This window comes from Nelumbo lutea, chromosome 1 (genome assembly GCF_056320005.1).
Source record: "Nelumbo lutea isolate HS-2025 chromosome 1, American lotus-T2T, whole genome shotgun sequence".
Classification (NCBI taxonomy): Eukaryota; Viridiplantae; Streptophyta; class Magnoliopsida; order Proteales; family Nelumbonaceae; genus Nelumbo; species Nelumbo lutea.
The window spans coordinates 43,652,147-43,670,822 of NC_142684.1; the positions used below are offsets into that span (position 1 = coordinate 43,652,147).

General features: G+C 38.3%; 1 protein-coding gene across 1 annotated transcript; it reads right to left on the reverse strand.

Moving 5' to 3' along the window:
- Nucleotides 1-1,438: 1,438 nt before the first annotated feature.
- LOC148874450 (bet1-like protein At4g14600) lies at nucleotides 1,439-16,347 on the reverse strand. The gene is made up of 4 exons (XM_088963682.1): nucleotides 15,700-16,347; nucleotides 15,490-15,613; nucleotides 2,894-2,950; nucleotides 1,439-1,807 (listed from the first exon to the last, which is right to left on the reverse strand). The coding sequence occupies exons 1-4, from the start codon at nucleotides 15,750-15,752 to the stop codon at nucleotides 1,646-1,648; spliced, it is 396 nt and encodes a 131-aa protein (XP_088819808.1). The 5' UTR covers nucleotides 15,753-16,347; the 3' UTR covers nucleotides 1,439-1,645.
- Nucleotides 16,348-18,676: the final 2,329 nt, after the last annotated feature.

Below are 18,676 nucleotides of genomic sequence, written 5' to 3' on the forward strand. Positions count from 1 at the left end.
AAACCCTAAAAAATGAATTCCACGGTGGATCCCACCATCCTTGACTAACCCAAAGGACTTGGGGGCCGAACCAATTAATTAACCAACCTGCCAAACGCCGTATGTCTGAAATAAAGTAAAGTTTTTCCCTTTTTTAACGATCATATTATCGTCACCTTGCCTACCTTTGAATTTTGATTTAGTATGACATCGTAAGGAGGCTTATACTGGGTATCACCTTTCATCCATTGGATTGGAACCCGATAATGACAAATCGAACGATATTACCGTATTTCTATTTGAAAGCCGAATCTAATGGTTCAAAACAAAAGGTTCTAGTCAGATGATTCCGCAAGCAACATAGATGGTAGCCCTAACCAGTACGGGAAAGAAGGTTCAAAATCTTTTAAAGCTGCCCAATAATATTTTATTTATTTATAAAATAAATTTCATAAACCGGGGCTACAGAAAGAAATACTACACTACAGCCACACGTCGTGTGCTCCGTACTTTTCCCTTTGGCCCTCGCCCTGCATTAAAATCTGAACCCAGATTTCGTATTCATTTTCTCTACCCGCACCTTGCCAACAGTACACTACAGCCACACATCTCACAAAAAATAAGATTGCGATGTGTGGCTGCAATTGAAGGCGGGTAGAGAGTGGTGCTTGGCAGGAAATCCGATTTGTTAAATTCTCGTTAGAAGTCACGACGCTAGGTGGGCCCCGTCCTGTCTTTTGTGTAGTTGTGTCTCTTCAATAGGTTGACGTTGATAGCATGATGCTTGCAAGATGACGTTACAGAAAGATATTAGATAATACAAAGTGACCTTATTACCCTCAAGCTGCAGATTTGCCATGTTTAACCGCAAGGTGTCTATTTGATTTTGATACAAGAATTGGAATTCGATTCCAAGAATTAAAACCATCTATTTAAATCAAACAAACAGTTGAACTGTTTGTCAGACAGACATTACAAAGAGACGCGATAACCTAGAAGCTAGAGCTATTAGGACCCGTTTGGGAAGATGAGGTGAAAATTCAATTAAGCTGGTTCAGCTATTTGAATCACTTTCGGATGAGCTATTTAAAGAGGTTGAAGCAATCAGCATCAGCCCTTCAAATGGCTGACAACCTATTTGCGCTCTCTGGATTTTTTTCACCAATCATAGCCTATATGCTGTCCTTGTGTGGCCCACTTGGAAAACCATAAGTCTCGCTTCAGCACTCCCAAACGCGCACATACTGCCCAAATCCTATAATGATGAATTGGTCAATTAGCTACTGCTTTCAATCTTTACATCGTCTACAGTAGCAAATTAGCAATTAGCAACCCATTGGCCCTTCAATTTTCTCAACAATTAATCTTGTGACACACTTGTTAAAGTTCTAACAACCAGTAGAAGTTATCTACCCCTATACGGTCAATTCTCTTATTATCCACCCAGCATGATGAAGTATTGATGTTAAAATGTATTAGACATTGGTATTAAGTTTTACCTTTACAAGGCAAGCAACTAACAACGACCCATTCCAATATGAATCAAAATATGAAAGCGGCTTTACAAGGAAGCAACATTTTGATTTTTTTAGCTGTTAATATAGCTAGCAAAGACCTAATGTATACTATAGTTTGGCCTTGATAAATGAAATAACAAATCTCGTTCTCATCTCCTAGAAAACTTGGACCACAGGTAGACTAAGAAGAAACAAAATAGTGCAAACAAGATAACTTGGAAGACGTGGTTCGAGCCCTGCTGGATTATGCTCTTGTTCAACCTCCTCATGTTATTCTTTACCCCTGCTTGAGCTTTGATTAATGTCATTTGCTGTTTTAACAATCAGAAGCAGGAATTTCTTTAGAAGATGGTATAATCACGAACTATCATAAGGTTTAAATTTGCTACCAAGAAATGGAGATGCTAAAATTGAAACAAAAATACCCAGATGCAAACTCCAAGTGAGCATATTTGGCATTCTACATCTTTGTGTGCAAGTGAAAAGGTTTAAATTTTCAAATTTAATTACTGGATTGTAAGTTAAAGCAAATTCAAGTGCAAAGTTGATAAAAGCAGACAATAATCATGAACTATCATAAGCAAACTAGAACTTTTAAAGGCTGACCACCAAGTCTGAAGTTGATATTCTTGTATCTTACAAGAGCAACAATCATGTCTTCACTTTCTGGTAGTGTTCCTTAAAGATGGCAGGAACTGGTATGCTCCATCAAAAGTAATGATATACATAAGGGGGCTGATTTAGAGCAACCCATTATTGATAAACCATATTCTCAGTGAAAAAATAGGCGATCTCTGATTATAATAATATACTAATACTCAGGGGAACTCTTGTGTATCTTGTCTCTTCAGTGTAATAACCTGGAGTGTGCCCCCTTTATTAAAAAGAGGATGTTCCCAAGTCATCCCCTATGTTACAAGTAAATATCAATAAATCAAAAAAGCCATTACCCAATGTTGGTCCCAGCTATCAGGCATCTTGGGAGGGGTAGACTGGATAAGGTCCCAACCTTTGGTATTTACCAGGAAAAAAATACAATGAGATCAAGATTAAATAAATGATAGTAAGTTCTTTATAAAAGTAATGTTAATGTATTCATAACTATCAGGCAGAACCCTGAAAACATGTGCAAGGATCAAATTTCTATATAGTGAGTATATACATCTGTTAGCAATATAGGGTCTTTTCCCAAATACTTTTTAAATTAAAAAAAAAAAAAAGAGCAAAAAACAGTTTATTTTCATCAACCAGATGATAGAACATGTTACTAAAAATACTGATATTTCATCAGTAGCTACAGAATAGATGCATATAATTTGTCTTTAGTCATTAACAAAAATACACCGATTGTGTCAGTACTAACACTAGAGAAAAAGGGTTCGAGGTTGGGGTGTTACCAACTGCGCAAGAAAGTCATTCTGAAATTTTGCTTCTGTCTCTATTTCTTGAGCTACCTGCAGCAATATACTTGAATAAGAACTCACTTAACAAAAGCAACAAAAAGGGAAATCTGCATAAAACGTAAAACCAGGTAATCAAACAAACTTGCAGTCGGTGGCAGAAAAATTAAACAAAAAGATGGAGGTTAATTAATTAAAGAAGAATTTGCTATGGAACACAACTGACAATTTAGGTACTTTAAACACCATATCTTTATGTTTCAGAAATATGCCAGTAATTCTATTAATAGACAGCTAAATCCACCATACATCTCTTTTTCTCTGCTATTATTTTTATGCCATTCATATAATATTTTATACAATTCAATTTGTGTATTCCTTTTTCATATGCAGGCTTCAACATAGGTATCAAGGCAACAACTAGGTAGGTAAGTAAGCAATGCCTAGGTGGCAAGGTGTTTTCTGGGGAGCATCTTCATATCACACCCTCTGTATGCATGTTTGGTGCCTTTCTAGGCAAGGAAAAGAGAAAGGCAAACATTTTATCAAACGGTGTATATTATTATTGTGTTTTATTCATACTAATACATAAATGTTGTCAGAATGGGTGCCTTTCTAGGCAAGGAAAAGGGCAAGGCAGACACTTCATCAAATGTTGTATACTATTATTGTGCTTTACTTATACTAATTAATACATAAAAATTGTCAGAATTAGAGGAGCATAGCCATGCAACTGGAGTTTTCTGCCAGCAGTGAGCACAGAAAGAGCAGTAATCATAAGATACCAAGAAAGGAAGTGGATGTCCTAAATGGAAATTTTCCTGTTTCTTGTCTTCTATAAAATGCGGAGAGTCTCCAATAGCTGTTAACAAGGTGTATGGACTAGGAGCACTGAGAATTTTGGTGGGAGCTTGATGACTTGGGATCTAGGTGGAGAAACTCATGGGTTATTGCTGGAGATTTCAACACTGTCGGAATCTCCCTAAAAAGGACCAGAAATGAGATTACAGCAAAGCAGATATGAGAAGTTTCTCAGATATTCCAAGAGCATTGAGATCTTATGGATCTGCATTTGTCTAGGGCAATTTCACATGGAAAAATAATCAGGAAACACCAACCCTTTTGAAGCTTGGTCAGCAGATTGGGATTATATTTTTCCAGGAATGACTCAAGAAGCTCTTCCATGGCCAATCTTTAAAGAATGGTAGGATCCATCTAATGGACGCCAAGAAGGGTGCGAAATGGGGGGCGAACTTCAAAAAAAAAATTCCTACATTCTTCCAACTGGGAATCATATTCCCTAAATTTAGAATACTTTATTCAATGATCCTACTTGAACCATAAACAAACCAGATCTGAACCAAAAGGAAACAGGAAGGATTATACCTGATCCGGAGAAATAATATCTCCCAAAGTTGGTGTTCACGCCCAAAGAAGTAACCAAGATCCGCTCCTGCTGAAGATGACACAGCTGTGGATGGAACGGAATCAGCAGGGTGCGTCCTATACACTGGATTCTTCACAAGAACCCTCTGGAAACCTTGAACACCGAATCCTTTTGTCTATCTTGCAAGACTATTGTCAAGAACTGCTTTCTTGACTTCCTGTTGCTGCAAAAATCCAATCTTCCAATAGGAGTGGCGACGGCTGAAGGAGGAGAAGTCCAGGGACGAAGAGGGCAGAACTGTCTTTTCTCTCTAGAGTCTGTGAGAGATCAAATCTCAGATTGCAGGATGTGTTTCTTGCTTACTCAAAACCCCTAGTTCGAAATCTGATATTTCTGCTAGGGTTTTCTCTTCTTTCTTCTTGATTAAGAAACCTCCCAATATTTTGGGAGTTATCCCAATCCAAATCAGTATTTGGATAAAGGTTAATCTTAATCATATCTGCAGATTAAGTTAGTTAACTCCTAATCTTATCAGGAGGTTACCAGATTCAAATCTAATTTGAATTTGGTCTCTTAGAGTGGATAAGGTCAAAGACCCAATCCTTTTACTAACACTAATCTCAGATTCGCCCCATGAACTGGTGATCATATCAGCCCAGTTCGAAATGGGCTTTTGGCCCATTAAGTGTTCAGTGTTTAACCAGTTTCCAACCTGTTGCCCAGTTGGGCTTCTTTGTATGGCGTGGGACCCAAGCATTGATCTACACACCAGCCACATGGGTTCAACCCAACCTTTATTACAAGGCCCAACCGAATTCACTGAAAGACTCAGTGACCCCCTTGAGCCCATCACATGGACCCTATGGGCCCAACACTTACATTAAGTGGTCCTTGGGCCAAGCCATCTTATAAAAACCCAGGGACTGTGGGCAGGTGCAAAATTAGCCCATCAGGTATTATCCTAAATGGTCTTACACTTAACCTCTCAGCCCTTAATGATCAAGCACTGCCCGACAAGAGAAGACCTCTCTCTCAGCTGCAATGAACAGTGCCGCACTCTCTACTCACATGGATCCCGGAAATTAAAACCTTTTGCAAATCTTTTGAAACCGTACATAACATATATATATATATATATATATATTTTGCAAAACAAAATTCCAACGATTGAAATCAATTGCCAGCAGTTTGGTTTCCATCAGAGATAGTGCATTCCCGATCATTACCATTGTCCGACAAAGGAGTTGATCCTGTCACTATGACCACTCACTCAGATGAATTCTCAGACTGCCCCAACATGTCCAGGTCTTGACCCCCACTAAAGATCTCACTGATTGACACATCAAAGACAGCCCAATCCGACACCTAGTGATGTGTCATAATCGAGTCTAGGGGTCAGGTGTAACTTTCCAGTTTTATCCATTTGTCTCCAAGGTCTAGGGCAATACTGGAAATCTGGTCCGGTTCAAGGGTTCAAGCAATCCCATACTGCATGTGCCTTGGATCTTACCCTGATGACCGAAACAAGCCATCCCAACACTTGGTGGCATACCAGTATCAGCCTTGACAGGATAAATCTCCCCAGACTTGTCCAATGGCTGTGAACATTTAAAACTAACACAAGTTTCTATAAGTGTCCAGTTTTAGGGTCTTACACAGAATTATACCAAACAACATGAATCAAATATGCACTTTAATTTATTTCCACTAAATAACAAAAGTACATCAAATCCGATTGAAGCTAAGGGCATACAAGACTGTCTAACAAATCTCTGATCATATCCCACCACTACTTGATAATAGTGGTTTTTTTTTCTTTTTTGTAACCCAGACCCTTTTAGATTCAAGTACAAGTGGCTGGAGAATTCCATGGACTAGGCTGACCCAGAATTGGTGGAAGTCAGGGACAACTAGTCATATTTTTGCAATCAAAGTGAAGCTTTCAAAGAGCTACATAAAGGAATGGAAAAGAAACATTTTTGAGAAAGTGGAATAGGAGAAAGGGGAGATGCTCTCTAAGTCTCTATTATCACAGGTTGACCATAACGAAGAAGTGAAGCAATGGTCCACAAAGAAAGATTAAAAAGCTTGGATGCTAAGCAGCAATTTGACAGGCACACTCACCAGGGAGTAGAATGACACCCAAGATCAAGGGCCACATGCTGCAAGAAGATGGTAATACTAAATTTTTCCACCAGTTAGCTTGTGAAGAAAGGAAATTTTTATCAAAAGACTGATGTTGGATGACAAGCTAAAGGGCTGCAAATGGATAAGATGATTCAGATCAAATCAGATGAGGTAGATCCAAATTTGATTTGTTTAAATTCAGAACAAAATCAAACTCGGATTGCAATCAGATATTGAATGGCATTAATAAATTAAACTAAAATTGATCAAAATATTATATATTATCAATAGAATGAACAAAAAATGACATTGGTATTGTATATTATGAACAAAATATATTGAAAATAAATTTTATAAAACTTGAACCAATGACTCCTTAGTAAAAAACATAAATTCAAAGCATGTTCACTAATAGACAGAAAATAAATTTTAAGAATATATAAGCATCATTTAAATCGAATCAAACCGGACTACTATATTGGATCCAATTTGATCCAATTATACACAGAAGAAATTTAAATCACCCTTAACAGGACAGAATATTGCCAAAGCCTTCTATTCTGATCCTTTTACAGACCTGGAGGAAAAGACCTAGTGGAGAAGTTAGAAAGGCCATTACAAGAGATAATGACGTAGGATCTTTTTCTTAGATAGGTAACTGATAACTTGTATTAATTAGAACATTAAGATATTAAGTAGCAGCACATAGCTCCTGTCCAGAGACACCCTTTTTCTTAAGAGTATAAACTAGCCCAAAATAATTGTTCCCTTAACACCCCCTGCTTTGCTATCTATTACTCCACTTGAAGGTTGTCTCAACATCTCCTGCTAGCCTTCTGATTTCTCTCAATTCCTACCTGTACATCCACAGATCCACATTACTATTAATCATCCAGCCCACTACCAGCACGGAATCTCCTTTGACTTCTATTTGATTCATATTCAACTGCTTGGCTAGTTTAAACCCTTGCAGGAGAGAAGTTATTTCTACTTTCATTAAGTCCTCAATGCCTATTGTATCTGAATAAAGGGCCAAAATATATCCAATTCCATCTCTGAACGCTCCTCCTATACCTGAGGGACCAGGATTCCCATAGAAGCTTCCAGCAAAATACAATTTCACTCTATTTCTCGTTGGAAGTGTCCAAACTACTTGAGTTGTCACCTTCATAGTCGAAGAGGCTGCTATTGTACTCCACTCTCTGCTAAAATCATCAACAGAGAAATCCTTGAAGATCTCCTTTGTTTTGACCCAGTGGATTACCTTATTCTATCAATAAGTTATATTTTTTATTTATTACCAAAAAAATTGTTTCTTTCTTCCCATACTGACCATATTACCCAACTCCATATATTTTGGATAACGCACGGATGACAATGATGATGATGACCTGATCATAGCCGCTCTTATTGCTCTCCACATCACCTACCCCCATCTTTTTGGCATCGATATAAGGCTTGAGCTGAATAGGTTAGTAACATCCAAGGGAGGGTTTAGAGGTGATTTTAGCTCTTAGGGATTGGCAAGGTTATGAAGGGTCTCAGTGTTTAATTACAACAATTATAGACTTTCCCCAAAGTTGTGAAAAGTTTTGAATTAGGGGAAATAGGTCAAAATTACAGATGTGCCTGACACAACACATCATCCATTTAGGAGATTCCATGAAACACTGGTATGCCTCTATCTCTTATAGCCCTTGAACTTATAACTTTTTCTTACTAGTGATGTAGATGGTCTACTCTGCATATGAGCAAACCATCTAAGCCTGTTTTCCCTCATTTTATCAACAACTGGAGCTACTCTTAGGTTCCTACAAATAAGTTCATTTCTGATCCTATCATTTCTGGTTTTCTCACTTACCCATCTCAACACTCATATTGCCCAACATTCTGTTCCATACAACATTGTTGGCCTTAAAACAGTTTTATAAATTTTACCTTTTAGCCTATGAGCATGTGATGTTCCCCTATCACATAACTCCAAATGCACTCAAGTCCCTCCATTTGTTATGGATTATCAAGCCAAGGTCTCAGAAGAGATCACATTGAGATATCTCTTGGTCTGCAATCGTAAGCGTACCCTTATTTTCACTTTTATTATTATTAAGCGTATTGGGTGGTGTACGGTAGCGCTGAATCAACCTCCGAACACCAAAAGTTTTGCCTTTCAGTGCTTTGAGGTCATTCGGCAGCACCTCCGAAGTCACCCACTAGAATCTGAAAACTCCTCCAAATCATTCAGCGGATCTGCTACCTCCAAACACGCTCAGAGGTAGCGGACGATATTTTGTTCCCCAAAATAGCCATTTACCTTGTATTAATCTTTTCTTTTGTCCTCTTCTTCTTCCCTTTTCCCTTTCTCCTCTGTCCATCCTTCACTGTCTGGGATCACTGACTGTCCTCAGTAATAGGGATTGTTGACTGTTCTTTCATCTTCACTATGGTGTGGTGAACGGCAGAGTAATGAACCAGGACCACCCATTTTTCTCCGTTCTCTGTAACAGTGATTTAGAAGGAAAAAAAAAAAAGGAACAATGAAAGAAAAGGAGGGAGAACAAGAAAGAAGGGACACGAATGGAGAGATGGGAAGATGGGGAGGAGCAACGGCACTATTCTTACCACTGCCGCTTGCGAAACACAGTAGGTGTGCCCCCTGTAAAAACGGAAACAATTTTTCCATAAAAAAAAATCACACTCTCAGAATTCTAAATTGGTCGGATAATCAGCAAGAAAATCCCTAAAACACAAAGCACAAGGGAACACAACCGAGACCTGCACTGAACGTGATCTTCGGTGATGGCGAAGTCGGAAAGATCAATAAGGGAAAAGAAATTGAGGACAAGCAGGAGAGAAATTGCGGAGCCTTCCTATGAGAAGAAAGAAGCAACAAAGCTCGCTGCTCAAGAAACTACCCGTATGTTTGCACAACACCAATGCCACCACTGCAATGGAAATCCCCTTTTCCAATGAAAGCATGGCTGATAATGTAGCTGCATGTAATCAAAACTCAAGCTCACTAAAACCACAGCTGGTGGTGTAGGAAAGAAGTTGAAGATGAAATTGAAGCTAAAAAACAGGTGAACGCCATGTGAAGGGAAAGGTTAGGAGGAAACACAGCGTTTAAACCATGGTCTAATGATAGTTCGGATTTTCCTGTTTTTTGTTTTTTTTTTCCTTCTGTTAAACAATGAAAACAAAACATTTTTTGAGAGAAAATTTTCTCTCATCTTAAGTGTTCTCCTTTCAAAAATTAATAAAAACTGATTGATCTCCCATGTTTTCTTTCTTCATGCGCTAACCAAAGATTTGACCCCACTTTAAATTTTTTATTTATAATTTTCTTTTTTCTCTTTATTTATATTTCTAATCTTTTCTATAAAGGAATTAAGATGATTTACTTATCAATTTAATTTACTGATTTTAAAATTTTTTATCATTTTCATTTATTGGTTTACCATTTTTTAATATTATGTATTCAATTTATGGTGTTTAATTATTTTATTAAAATAGTTGTAATATTTTAATTATCCTTAATAGTGTATTTAATATTTTTTATTTATTGGTTAATATTTTTTTATACTTATGCTTTTTAATTATCCTTAATACTATATTTAATACTCATTTTATATTATTTTTAATAACGATATTTATTATTTTATTATTTTATTACTTTATTAATTTATTATTTATTAATTTTTTTATTTTTATATTATTACTCTTTTAATGTGTATTTTAATCATTTTCATTTATCAATATCTATATAAATATAGTAAGCTAAAATGTGTACCTAAGAAGGCCTAAGGATAAGGGAAATGGAATCTAATAGTATTTTTTGCCTTTTTCTCATAGAAATTAAAAGAATGCCACTCTCTACCAACTCTCTCTCTCTTTTGCTTCTTTTTCTTTCAAATTAAAAGAATGCCTCTCTCTCTCTCTCTCTCTCTCTCTCTCTCTCTCTCTCTCTCTCTCTCTCTCTCTCTCTCTCTCCTTATAAGTTACAAGAACGCCACTCTCTTTCCAACTGAGGGAGACCTTAGCTCAGCATCTCAGCTGCTAGGGGACCTGCAATCAAAGGTATTTGAGTTCGAGCCAAGCCGAGCTCGAACTTCTAAGTTCAAGCTTAAGTCTCTAATTTGAATCGAGCTCGAGCTAAACGACACCTTGACACTGAGGGAGACCTTGGCTCGGCACCTCGGTCACTAAGGGAGATCTCGACTCAGCACCTCGACAACTGAGGGAGACCTCAACTCAGCACCTTGTCAACTAAGGGAGACCTTAGCTCAACATGTCGCCTACTAGGGAAACCTCAGCTCAACACTTCAGCAGTTGAGGGAGACCTTAGTTTGGCACCTCGGCTCGACACCTTGACTACTTGAGAGACCTACAATCAAAGGTAGTCGAGCTCAAACTTCCGAGCTTTTGACTCAAGCAAAGCTCAAACTCGAGCTCAAGTCTCTAATTCAAATCGAGCTCCAGCCTGATAGTTTATGAGCGAGCCCCTACAACGCAGGGCCCCCTCCGCTAGTAAATATATTAAGCTGAAATGTGTACATAAGAAGGCTTGAGGATGAGGGAAATGGAGTCTAATAGTATTTTTTGCCCCTTTTTTCATAGAAATTACAAGAATGCCACTCTCTACCAACTCTCTCTCTCTTGCTTTTTTTTCTTTCAAGTTACAAGAATGCCACTCTCTTTCCTACCAACTCTCTCTTTTTCTTACAAATTACAAGAATGCCATCTCTCTCTCCTTATAAATTACAAGAATGCCACTCTCTCCCCAACTAAGGGAGACCTCATCTCGACACCTTGGTTGCTAGGGGACCTGCAATCAAAAGTAGTTGAGTTCGAGCTCGGCGGCTTGTACTTTTGAGCTCAAGCTCAAGTCTCTAATTCGAATCGAGCTTGAGCTAGACAACATCTCGACCACGAAGGGAGACCTCGGCTCAACACCTTGATCACTGAGAGAGATTCGGCTCAGCACCTCAACAATTGAGGGAGACCTCAGCTCGGCACCTTGTCAACTAAGGGAGACCTTAGCTCGACACCTCACCTACTAGGGAAACCTCAGCTCAACACTTCAGTAGCTGAGGGAGACCTTGGTTTCGCACCTCGGCAATTGAGAGAGACCTCGGCTCGGCACCTCGGCTGCATGAGTGACGTGCATCCAAAGGTAACCGAGCTCGAACTTCCGAGCTTTTGACTTGAGTCGAGCTCGAGCTCGAGATCAAGTCTAATTCAAATCGATCTCGAGCCTGATAGTTTATGAGTGAGCCCCTGCAACACAGGGCCCCCTCCACTAGTTTTTATTTAAATAACAACTTTGAGGGGTAAATTTGTAAAATATATAATTTTTAGACATTAAAACATTCATATTACCAAATAATTTCACTATTTTCAGATGTCTGCAAAAGTGGAAAAGCAAATTTTCCACTGAATGCTTTCAGAGCTTTTTCGGAAATGTTTTTGCTTTTCAGACTTCAAACCATATTTACCGAACGCCACCTTATTCCTACTTTTTTTAGAGCATCTCATTTCTAGGGTATTTGTCCATAATTCTAACTCTGCATTTAATTCTTCCTCAGTTTTGTCAATTTTATGTCATTACCAACCAAAATACACCATGGAAACTCCTACTAAATAAGCAGAATTGTCTGGAGGTGATTCAGCTGAATGGCAAAGTTTTTAAGAGCTATGGGGAGTCAAAAGATGATAGGAACCACCATTACACATGTGGCTTGAATCAAAAGTTCAAGTCATTTTAAGAGAAGCAAATTGCCCTAATTAAAAAGAGATTGAACATGGAAACTCCTACTAAATAAGCAGAATTGTCTGGAGGTGATTCAGCTGAATGGCAAAGTTTTGAAGAGCTATGGGGAGTTAAAAGATGATAGGAACCACCACTACACATGTGGCTTGAATCAAAAGTTCAAGTCATTTTAAGAGAAGCAAATTGCCCTAATTAAAAAGAGATTGAAACACAATTTCACATGAAAGTGGAGTGATCAATTTTGAGACCTCAGAAATGAAAGAGGATGAAAAAAGAAATACTAAAGGCAAGTTTCAAAATGTCATAACCTACCGTATGATGTGTATCGGTTTTGAACCAAGCAATGTGCTATATATTGGGAATTACAGGCATTTACCATGTTAAAATAATAAATATTAGGTGTGCACTTATGGTGGTTACGTGGGCATTGATTAAAACCAAAAAAATAAAGTACCATTGCTTTTAGACGCTCAATATTGAATTTTTAAGTATCAAGCATATGGATACTTTGAACCATGATTGAAGGACAGGAGAATGTAGCACAATAATTGGAAAATAAGAGTTTCAATATTTGAATAAAGTTTGATAACCATCTAGTTGAGAGTAGGGACTTAAAATAAAAAACAAATCGTACACATTGCAATTGTGGAATGTTGTCAAGATGGAGTTGAAGGGGTGGTGACAAAAGGTTGAGTAAATCCAATGATGATAAAAAGGATTGACAAGAGTTGCTATCCAACATTATCTAAGGGTTTAAGTTTGGCTAAGCAAAAGGAAATAGCTTCAAATAAAGAAGAGTCATCACAGGATGCAAGAATCAACTATGCCAAAGAAGCTTCTTCGTTGAAATAACAAATAGAGTACTCCAAAAGTCCAACCAACAGGAGAAGGAGAATGGGGGAAGGTGCTTGTATAGATGGAGGTTAGAAGAAGGCTCAAAAAGACAGAAGGGCTATCAGATTTGGAAAAAAAGTACCGTCGTTGTACTTTACTTTCTTTTAATAAATTTTACTTTACTATAAAAAATATGCTTAGCCAATTCATTCATGACTAGAAAAAAGAACAAAACAAAAATCATAATTTTTTTTTATCAATAACTGAAAATTTTCATTAATTAAGAAGCTTTAATATACAACAAGAAGTTACAAAGAAATCAGCATAGAAGCTGACCCAAGACAGAATTACAAAAGTGCCCAAAACATCTCTGTTCTTTGAACTCCTTGCTTTACTAAGCTATCAGCCAAGCTGTTGGCCAATCTCCTAACCCAACCCACCTGAATAGACATATTTCTAGACATCCATTTGAACCTTCTGAAATCATAAAATTTCATGAACGCATTCCCAACTTACAAACCCATAATGACAAAGGTGGCTCTTTTTTAGCATTTGTCATTTGGTGATGAAGAGGAGGTTGGAACTTGAAATGGAGAGAAAGAAAAGGAAACAAGAAGAGGAATGGAATAAGTAGTTAAAGAAGAGAGGTTGGTCAGTGTTGAAGGGTAAAACAACCCTCCAATCACGAGCTGCCACATCGTGGACAAAACCATCTTACTTACGACATTTTGGCATCACGTGTGGCACAACCTCACTTGAATGCCACCAAGAGTAACTCCGACCAAGCTTAAGAGAAAACCAGCAAATCAGCTTATAGGACCAGGACACACGTTCACTAATAGTCACAAGCACTGACCTACCTCTTTGACCGGGGCAACCCACAACCTGAGTGATCAAACTGACCTCATTATGACTCTGACCTATGTGGCACATCCCTCCCCACCTGGCAACGATAAGCCCAATTCCCTCTACACTACTTTGTGGGGAACCATATAAGGGCCACCACGACACCGTGTGGGCATGCTCCATAAGCAGCGAACAGATAAGCCCCAACGTCTCCAAATGTGTCAGGCATGCCACAACCAACCCTTGAACCCTATATAAGGGTGATCCTCACCCTCAGAAGGTACGCTCACTCTTTTGCATACTAGCTCTTTGCTCTAAATTCATGCTCGTAAGTTTCCACCCACTTCGTCAGCTCAGTGCTAACTTGACCGTCGGAGTCTCCTACGAGCCTTGGTTGGATGCAAGAGTACCTCTACAGAAGCCTGCCTTCCTGTTTGGAAATTTGGATGATTCCATTGGCAACTTTGCATGGGATCAAGTGGTTTGCCCTTCCCGCCCACCACCCCCCTAAAGGGGATTGTTCCGAACCGAATACGCACTCACGTTTGTCATCTGCAATCTAGGTGAAACTTCACATCGGCGCTGACGAACGAAAGCCGTTGCGCTAACAGCAAGAAAACGGATGCGAGTTAGTGCAACTCCATGAGCACTGACGCGTGAAAGCCATTGCGCTAATGTGCATCCAGCAAGCAACGGCACCGCTCAATCTAGCCCAGGTCATCCCCCCCGGGCTGTCTAACGTGTTCTCGTCTTGCATATTCGACCAGCCAACTTCATCCAATTATATCTGAGCTGTCATTGCCAGCAAGGATTCAGCGCGAATTGACTCTCATCAGTCAGGATTAGGTATAACCTGAATTTTCCCTAGTATGTGCCTCATTTTCTATCAAGAAGCATACCTTGCATGTAAGATGTTCGAAAAACTGATACAAAATACTTAACGTGCACCCCAAAGAACAAAAGGAATTGTAATCTGGAACCATCACAAGGCTTTTTAGCACCAGATAGGATCTAAACAAGTAATGATTTTCAGAGATGTAGCTCAAGAAATGTAGGAAGCAAGACTCTAACGGGTCCGTCAGAGCCATATCTAGGTTTATAACAGTTTTGAGCAGTTGGATTTATCAAAAAAAAAAAAAAAACAGTTTTGAGCAGTTAGAGAGGTATTACCATAATGAAAATTTCAGATGCCTCCCTTGAGGTTTTTGATTGTAAACTTAATCCCCCTTGCATTATGAATTTAGCCATAAGGATAAATTTAGCTTTTTTAAGTGTATAATAACAAATTTCTCTTTACGTCTCTGGGTTTTTTTCTTAATTGTGTTAGGCATGGAGAACAGGGCATGGATAATGATGGAGAACAGGCATGGTAGTGAAACTTTGTTCAATCTTAAAAGTTAAAATATACAAATAGGTCAGACAATCAGTAACACGTAATACAGAATATTGTGTTTTTTTTTCTTGTAACATGATAAAGAGGAATCCCATGGTAATCAACCCCCTTCCATAACCCTAAAAAGATTCTTAAAAATCAAACAAAAAACTGAGTACAAAATCATGGTCAATCCCCAAATTGCATCAATTAACGAAAAATATAAACATCGCAATGGAAGCATAAGGCGAGGATCTCACCGTTTTCAGTTGTCTAAGCTTTCTATGGAGGCCAGTAATCTCTTCGTCCAAATCACCGTGCATCGGATCGATCTGCAACTGTATTTCATTTGAATTAGGCACTGATCTCGTGCTAAGACCTTCCCTGCAATACGAAAAGATTTTCAGGGAAGAAACATCAATCAAGCGACCATTCGAAGCAATTTCTATTTCAGGATATTGAACGCCTACCTAGATCTGTAAGGACCTGCGCCATATAGGGTTCCTTTATGGGAATTAGCCATTATTGTAAGAGAAATGAAACGAGAGCAAATCGATAAAAATGTCAGAAATGGCAGAAACCCTAGGTCTAAGAACGAGGCCGAATTACAGAACAATTCAGATGAGAGAGCGCTTTTCCGGCAAGACCACAAGACGCCAAGAAATCCAATTGACCTCAGAGTCCACCACTTTTTATATGTCGGGCATCGGTAGATCGAGAAGGAAGGTTCGAAGTTAGGATCATCTGCGATCTTCTCCCTCACATCCTATCTGATATAACTCACCTGACACTGCGGTGAGGACGCATCGATCTTCCAGTAAATAAGCGGTTAGGATCGAGTTGTCGAAGATCAAGTTGCCCATACACCGTAGGATACGATAGATCAAGCCCTCTTTAATGGAAGGAAATAAACCCGTATATTTTCATGACCATCAATCTGGTGCATCTTATGGGCCCAATGTATTGCAGATTTGGCAACGCATACTGGGTCCGATATGCTGCGAAAGATCTACGGCGTTACCCGTAGCACAGCATTAAAGGTAAGGATCGTTTTGAGAGAACGGTCATTCCTTGATTTCCTTCTCTCTCTCTTAGGAATGGGATCAATAGGCCATTCCGGTTCTGATTCCAGAAACAGTACCATTTTTTGCCACCGGTTTCCCAGTCAAACGGTCCTACCGCTCGGTTTAAATTCGGTTCGGAAGGTTTTGGGTCTAAAACGGGGCCCAGACTCATGACCGTTCCCGTGTCAATCGGTCCGACCGTCCGGTCCGATCCAATTTTCAAATTATGATTATTTCATTCCGATTCCAATTTTCATCTATGCATCACTTGGCCTATTACTATCTAACACGTCAGCTCCAGACACGCGTGTATCCATTATCAATCTATTGTGATGACGTGTATTATCGTGATTGGCCGATTTAGGCACGTAGTGTGTGAAACTGTGAATGAAGAAGTTGCATTGCCGAATGGCCCACAACACACCTTTCGTGACAGGACAGTGGTTGATCAGGAATATTTGTGGAAGAAACCTAGAAAAATGTGTGAAAACCCTCTGCTTTCTTGCGGTCTGATTGGTTGGAAACAATTAAAATACTGATTAAAAAAAAAAAAAAAAAGTAAATTCCTCAACAAAGAGGATAAGGACATGCGAGCCTTCCCGTATGCTGCCAAAAAAGCGAAAAATCAGACACAAAAACAGTGAGAGACAGAGAGCAATCGCCAATCAGCATAACTCATCAAACCCAAATCCGTACGGCCACAGGGTTATAAAACGTAAATCAGCAAAAGCTGCCACACAGTAAGATTTTTATTTTATTTTATCTTCATAAGGATAATGAAGGTTTTTTATCGGGGTCTGAATTAGTGTACTTCAATTAAAATAATAAAATTCATTACCAAAAAGAAAATTAAAATAATAAAATATTTCATTGATTAACAAAAAAAAAATTAAACTATTTCAGTAAAAAATAATAACAAGACGTTAATGCCCTTGATTGGCACAATTCTCTGAGCCACTGATTAAGGTGGGCCCTGTGTCGCTGTGTCTTGAACCATCTCCTTCACCGTTCATGGGTTCGAGACCTTTTAGTAATAATCAATCAAACGAAAGAAAATCTACTAAGCCGATCAAGGAGATGATTGAGATCAAAAAACAATCACATTATGCCATCTCTTACAGTGAGTTCATTTAATAAGGTCGAAGGCCTTTGCTTCATTGCGGTTCAACGTGACCCCAGTCATCAAACTAGTAGTCTCTCTTGGGTGTAGGTATATATGTAATGATCGAATTTTAGAGTACGTACCTGTTCACTCATGATTGAACAGCAGAATACTAAATATATTGATACATTATCTGTTATAAACAAGTATACAAGCTTGTGAACATCAGATTCTGATTTGTTCAAAGTTTTTTTTATCACTTTCTGATAGGCAAACTAACTAATATTAAACGAATTGAATATTTATAAAGTCATGCACATTTGGTAGCCAGCTAGGATAATTTTGTAATACAAAGTGATGGTCCTGATAGTTCTTCGCCCACTGAGATACTCTATGTGCAGGGATATTAATATTATACTGTCTAGGGACAAATTTTATATTAACATAAAACAGACTTTAAAATGGCATTCTTAAATTTTAATTTACCAAAATATATTTAGACTGGCCCATGACAACAGAGAGCTTGGAGGGAATCTGAGCATATAGTTACTCGATCGGCTTGTGGTAAAGTTAGATGCAAAACTACTCCACCCCTGATTCCCTCCTTGGACCTCGATCTTCCACCTAAAATCCATGTACAAGTCAAATTTTGAGATAAGCAGAGTGGCAGACGCATTCATAATTATTAAACATTCCACCATAGGATAATGTTTGTTTGGCTTGGAACTTGCAAGGTTAAAATTGGTGGATTATGAGAATTGCTCGTAGATACTTCCCTTACCTGAATAGAGTTATTGCAAATAGTATTGATTCTAGCAATTACCCATTGGATTTTTTAAGCCTGATAAGGCAAATTCCATTCAAATAAATTCTCGTCATACAATCATGAAGTTACAAATAATAAATAAGTCACTACAAAGTCACCAGTAAACAACAAGAAAAAATTATCATTTAGTAGCAGACAAAATGCTGAAGAAGCATATATATTCCATTGAGCATCGGGAGAGAAAACTCATGAGCCTTTGCAGACGACTCAACAAATGAAGAATGCCAAAAAAGGAGGGCATTTTTTTACAGTGTTGTCTTTGAAAACCTTTTTATTTCTTGCAGACCAAGATTTGTTCAAAATTAAGTACAGATATTCACAATTTCCAAAGTATATATTTGGCATCGATGTTGTAGATACAGCAGATGTGTAGGTTCGAAATACTGTTTTCTTAGAAAACGATATTTCTTTTTTTGTTTGAAAACATTGATGTCAGGTAGAATGTTTCCTACATC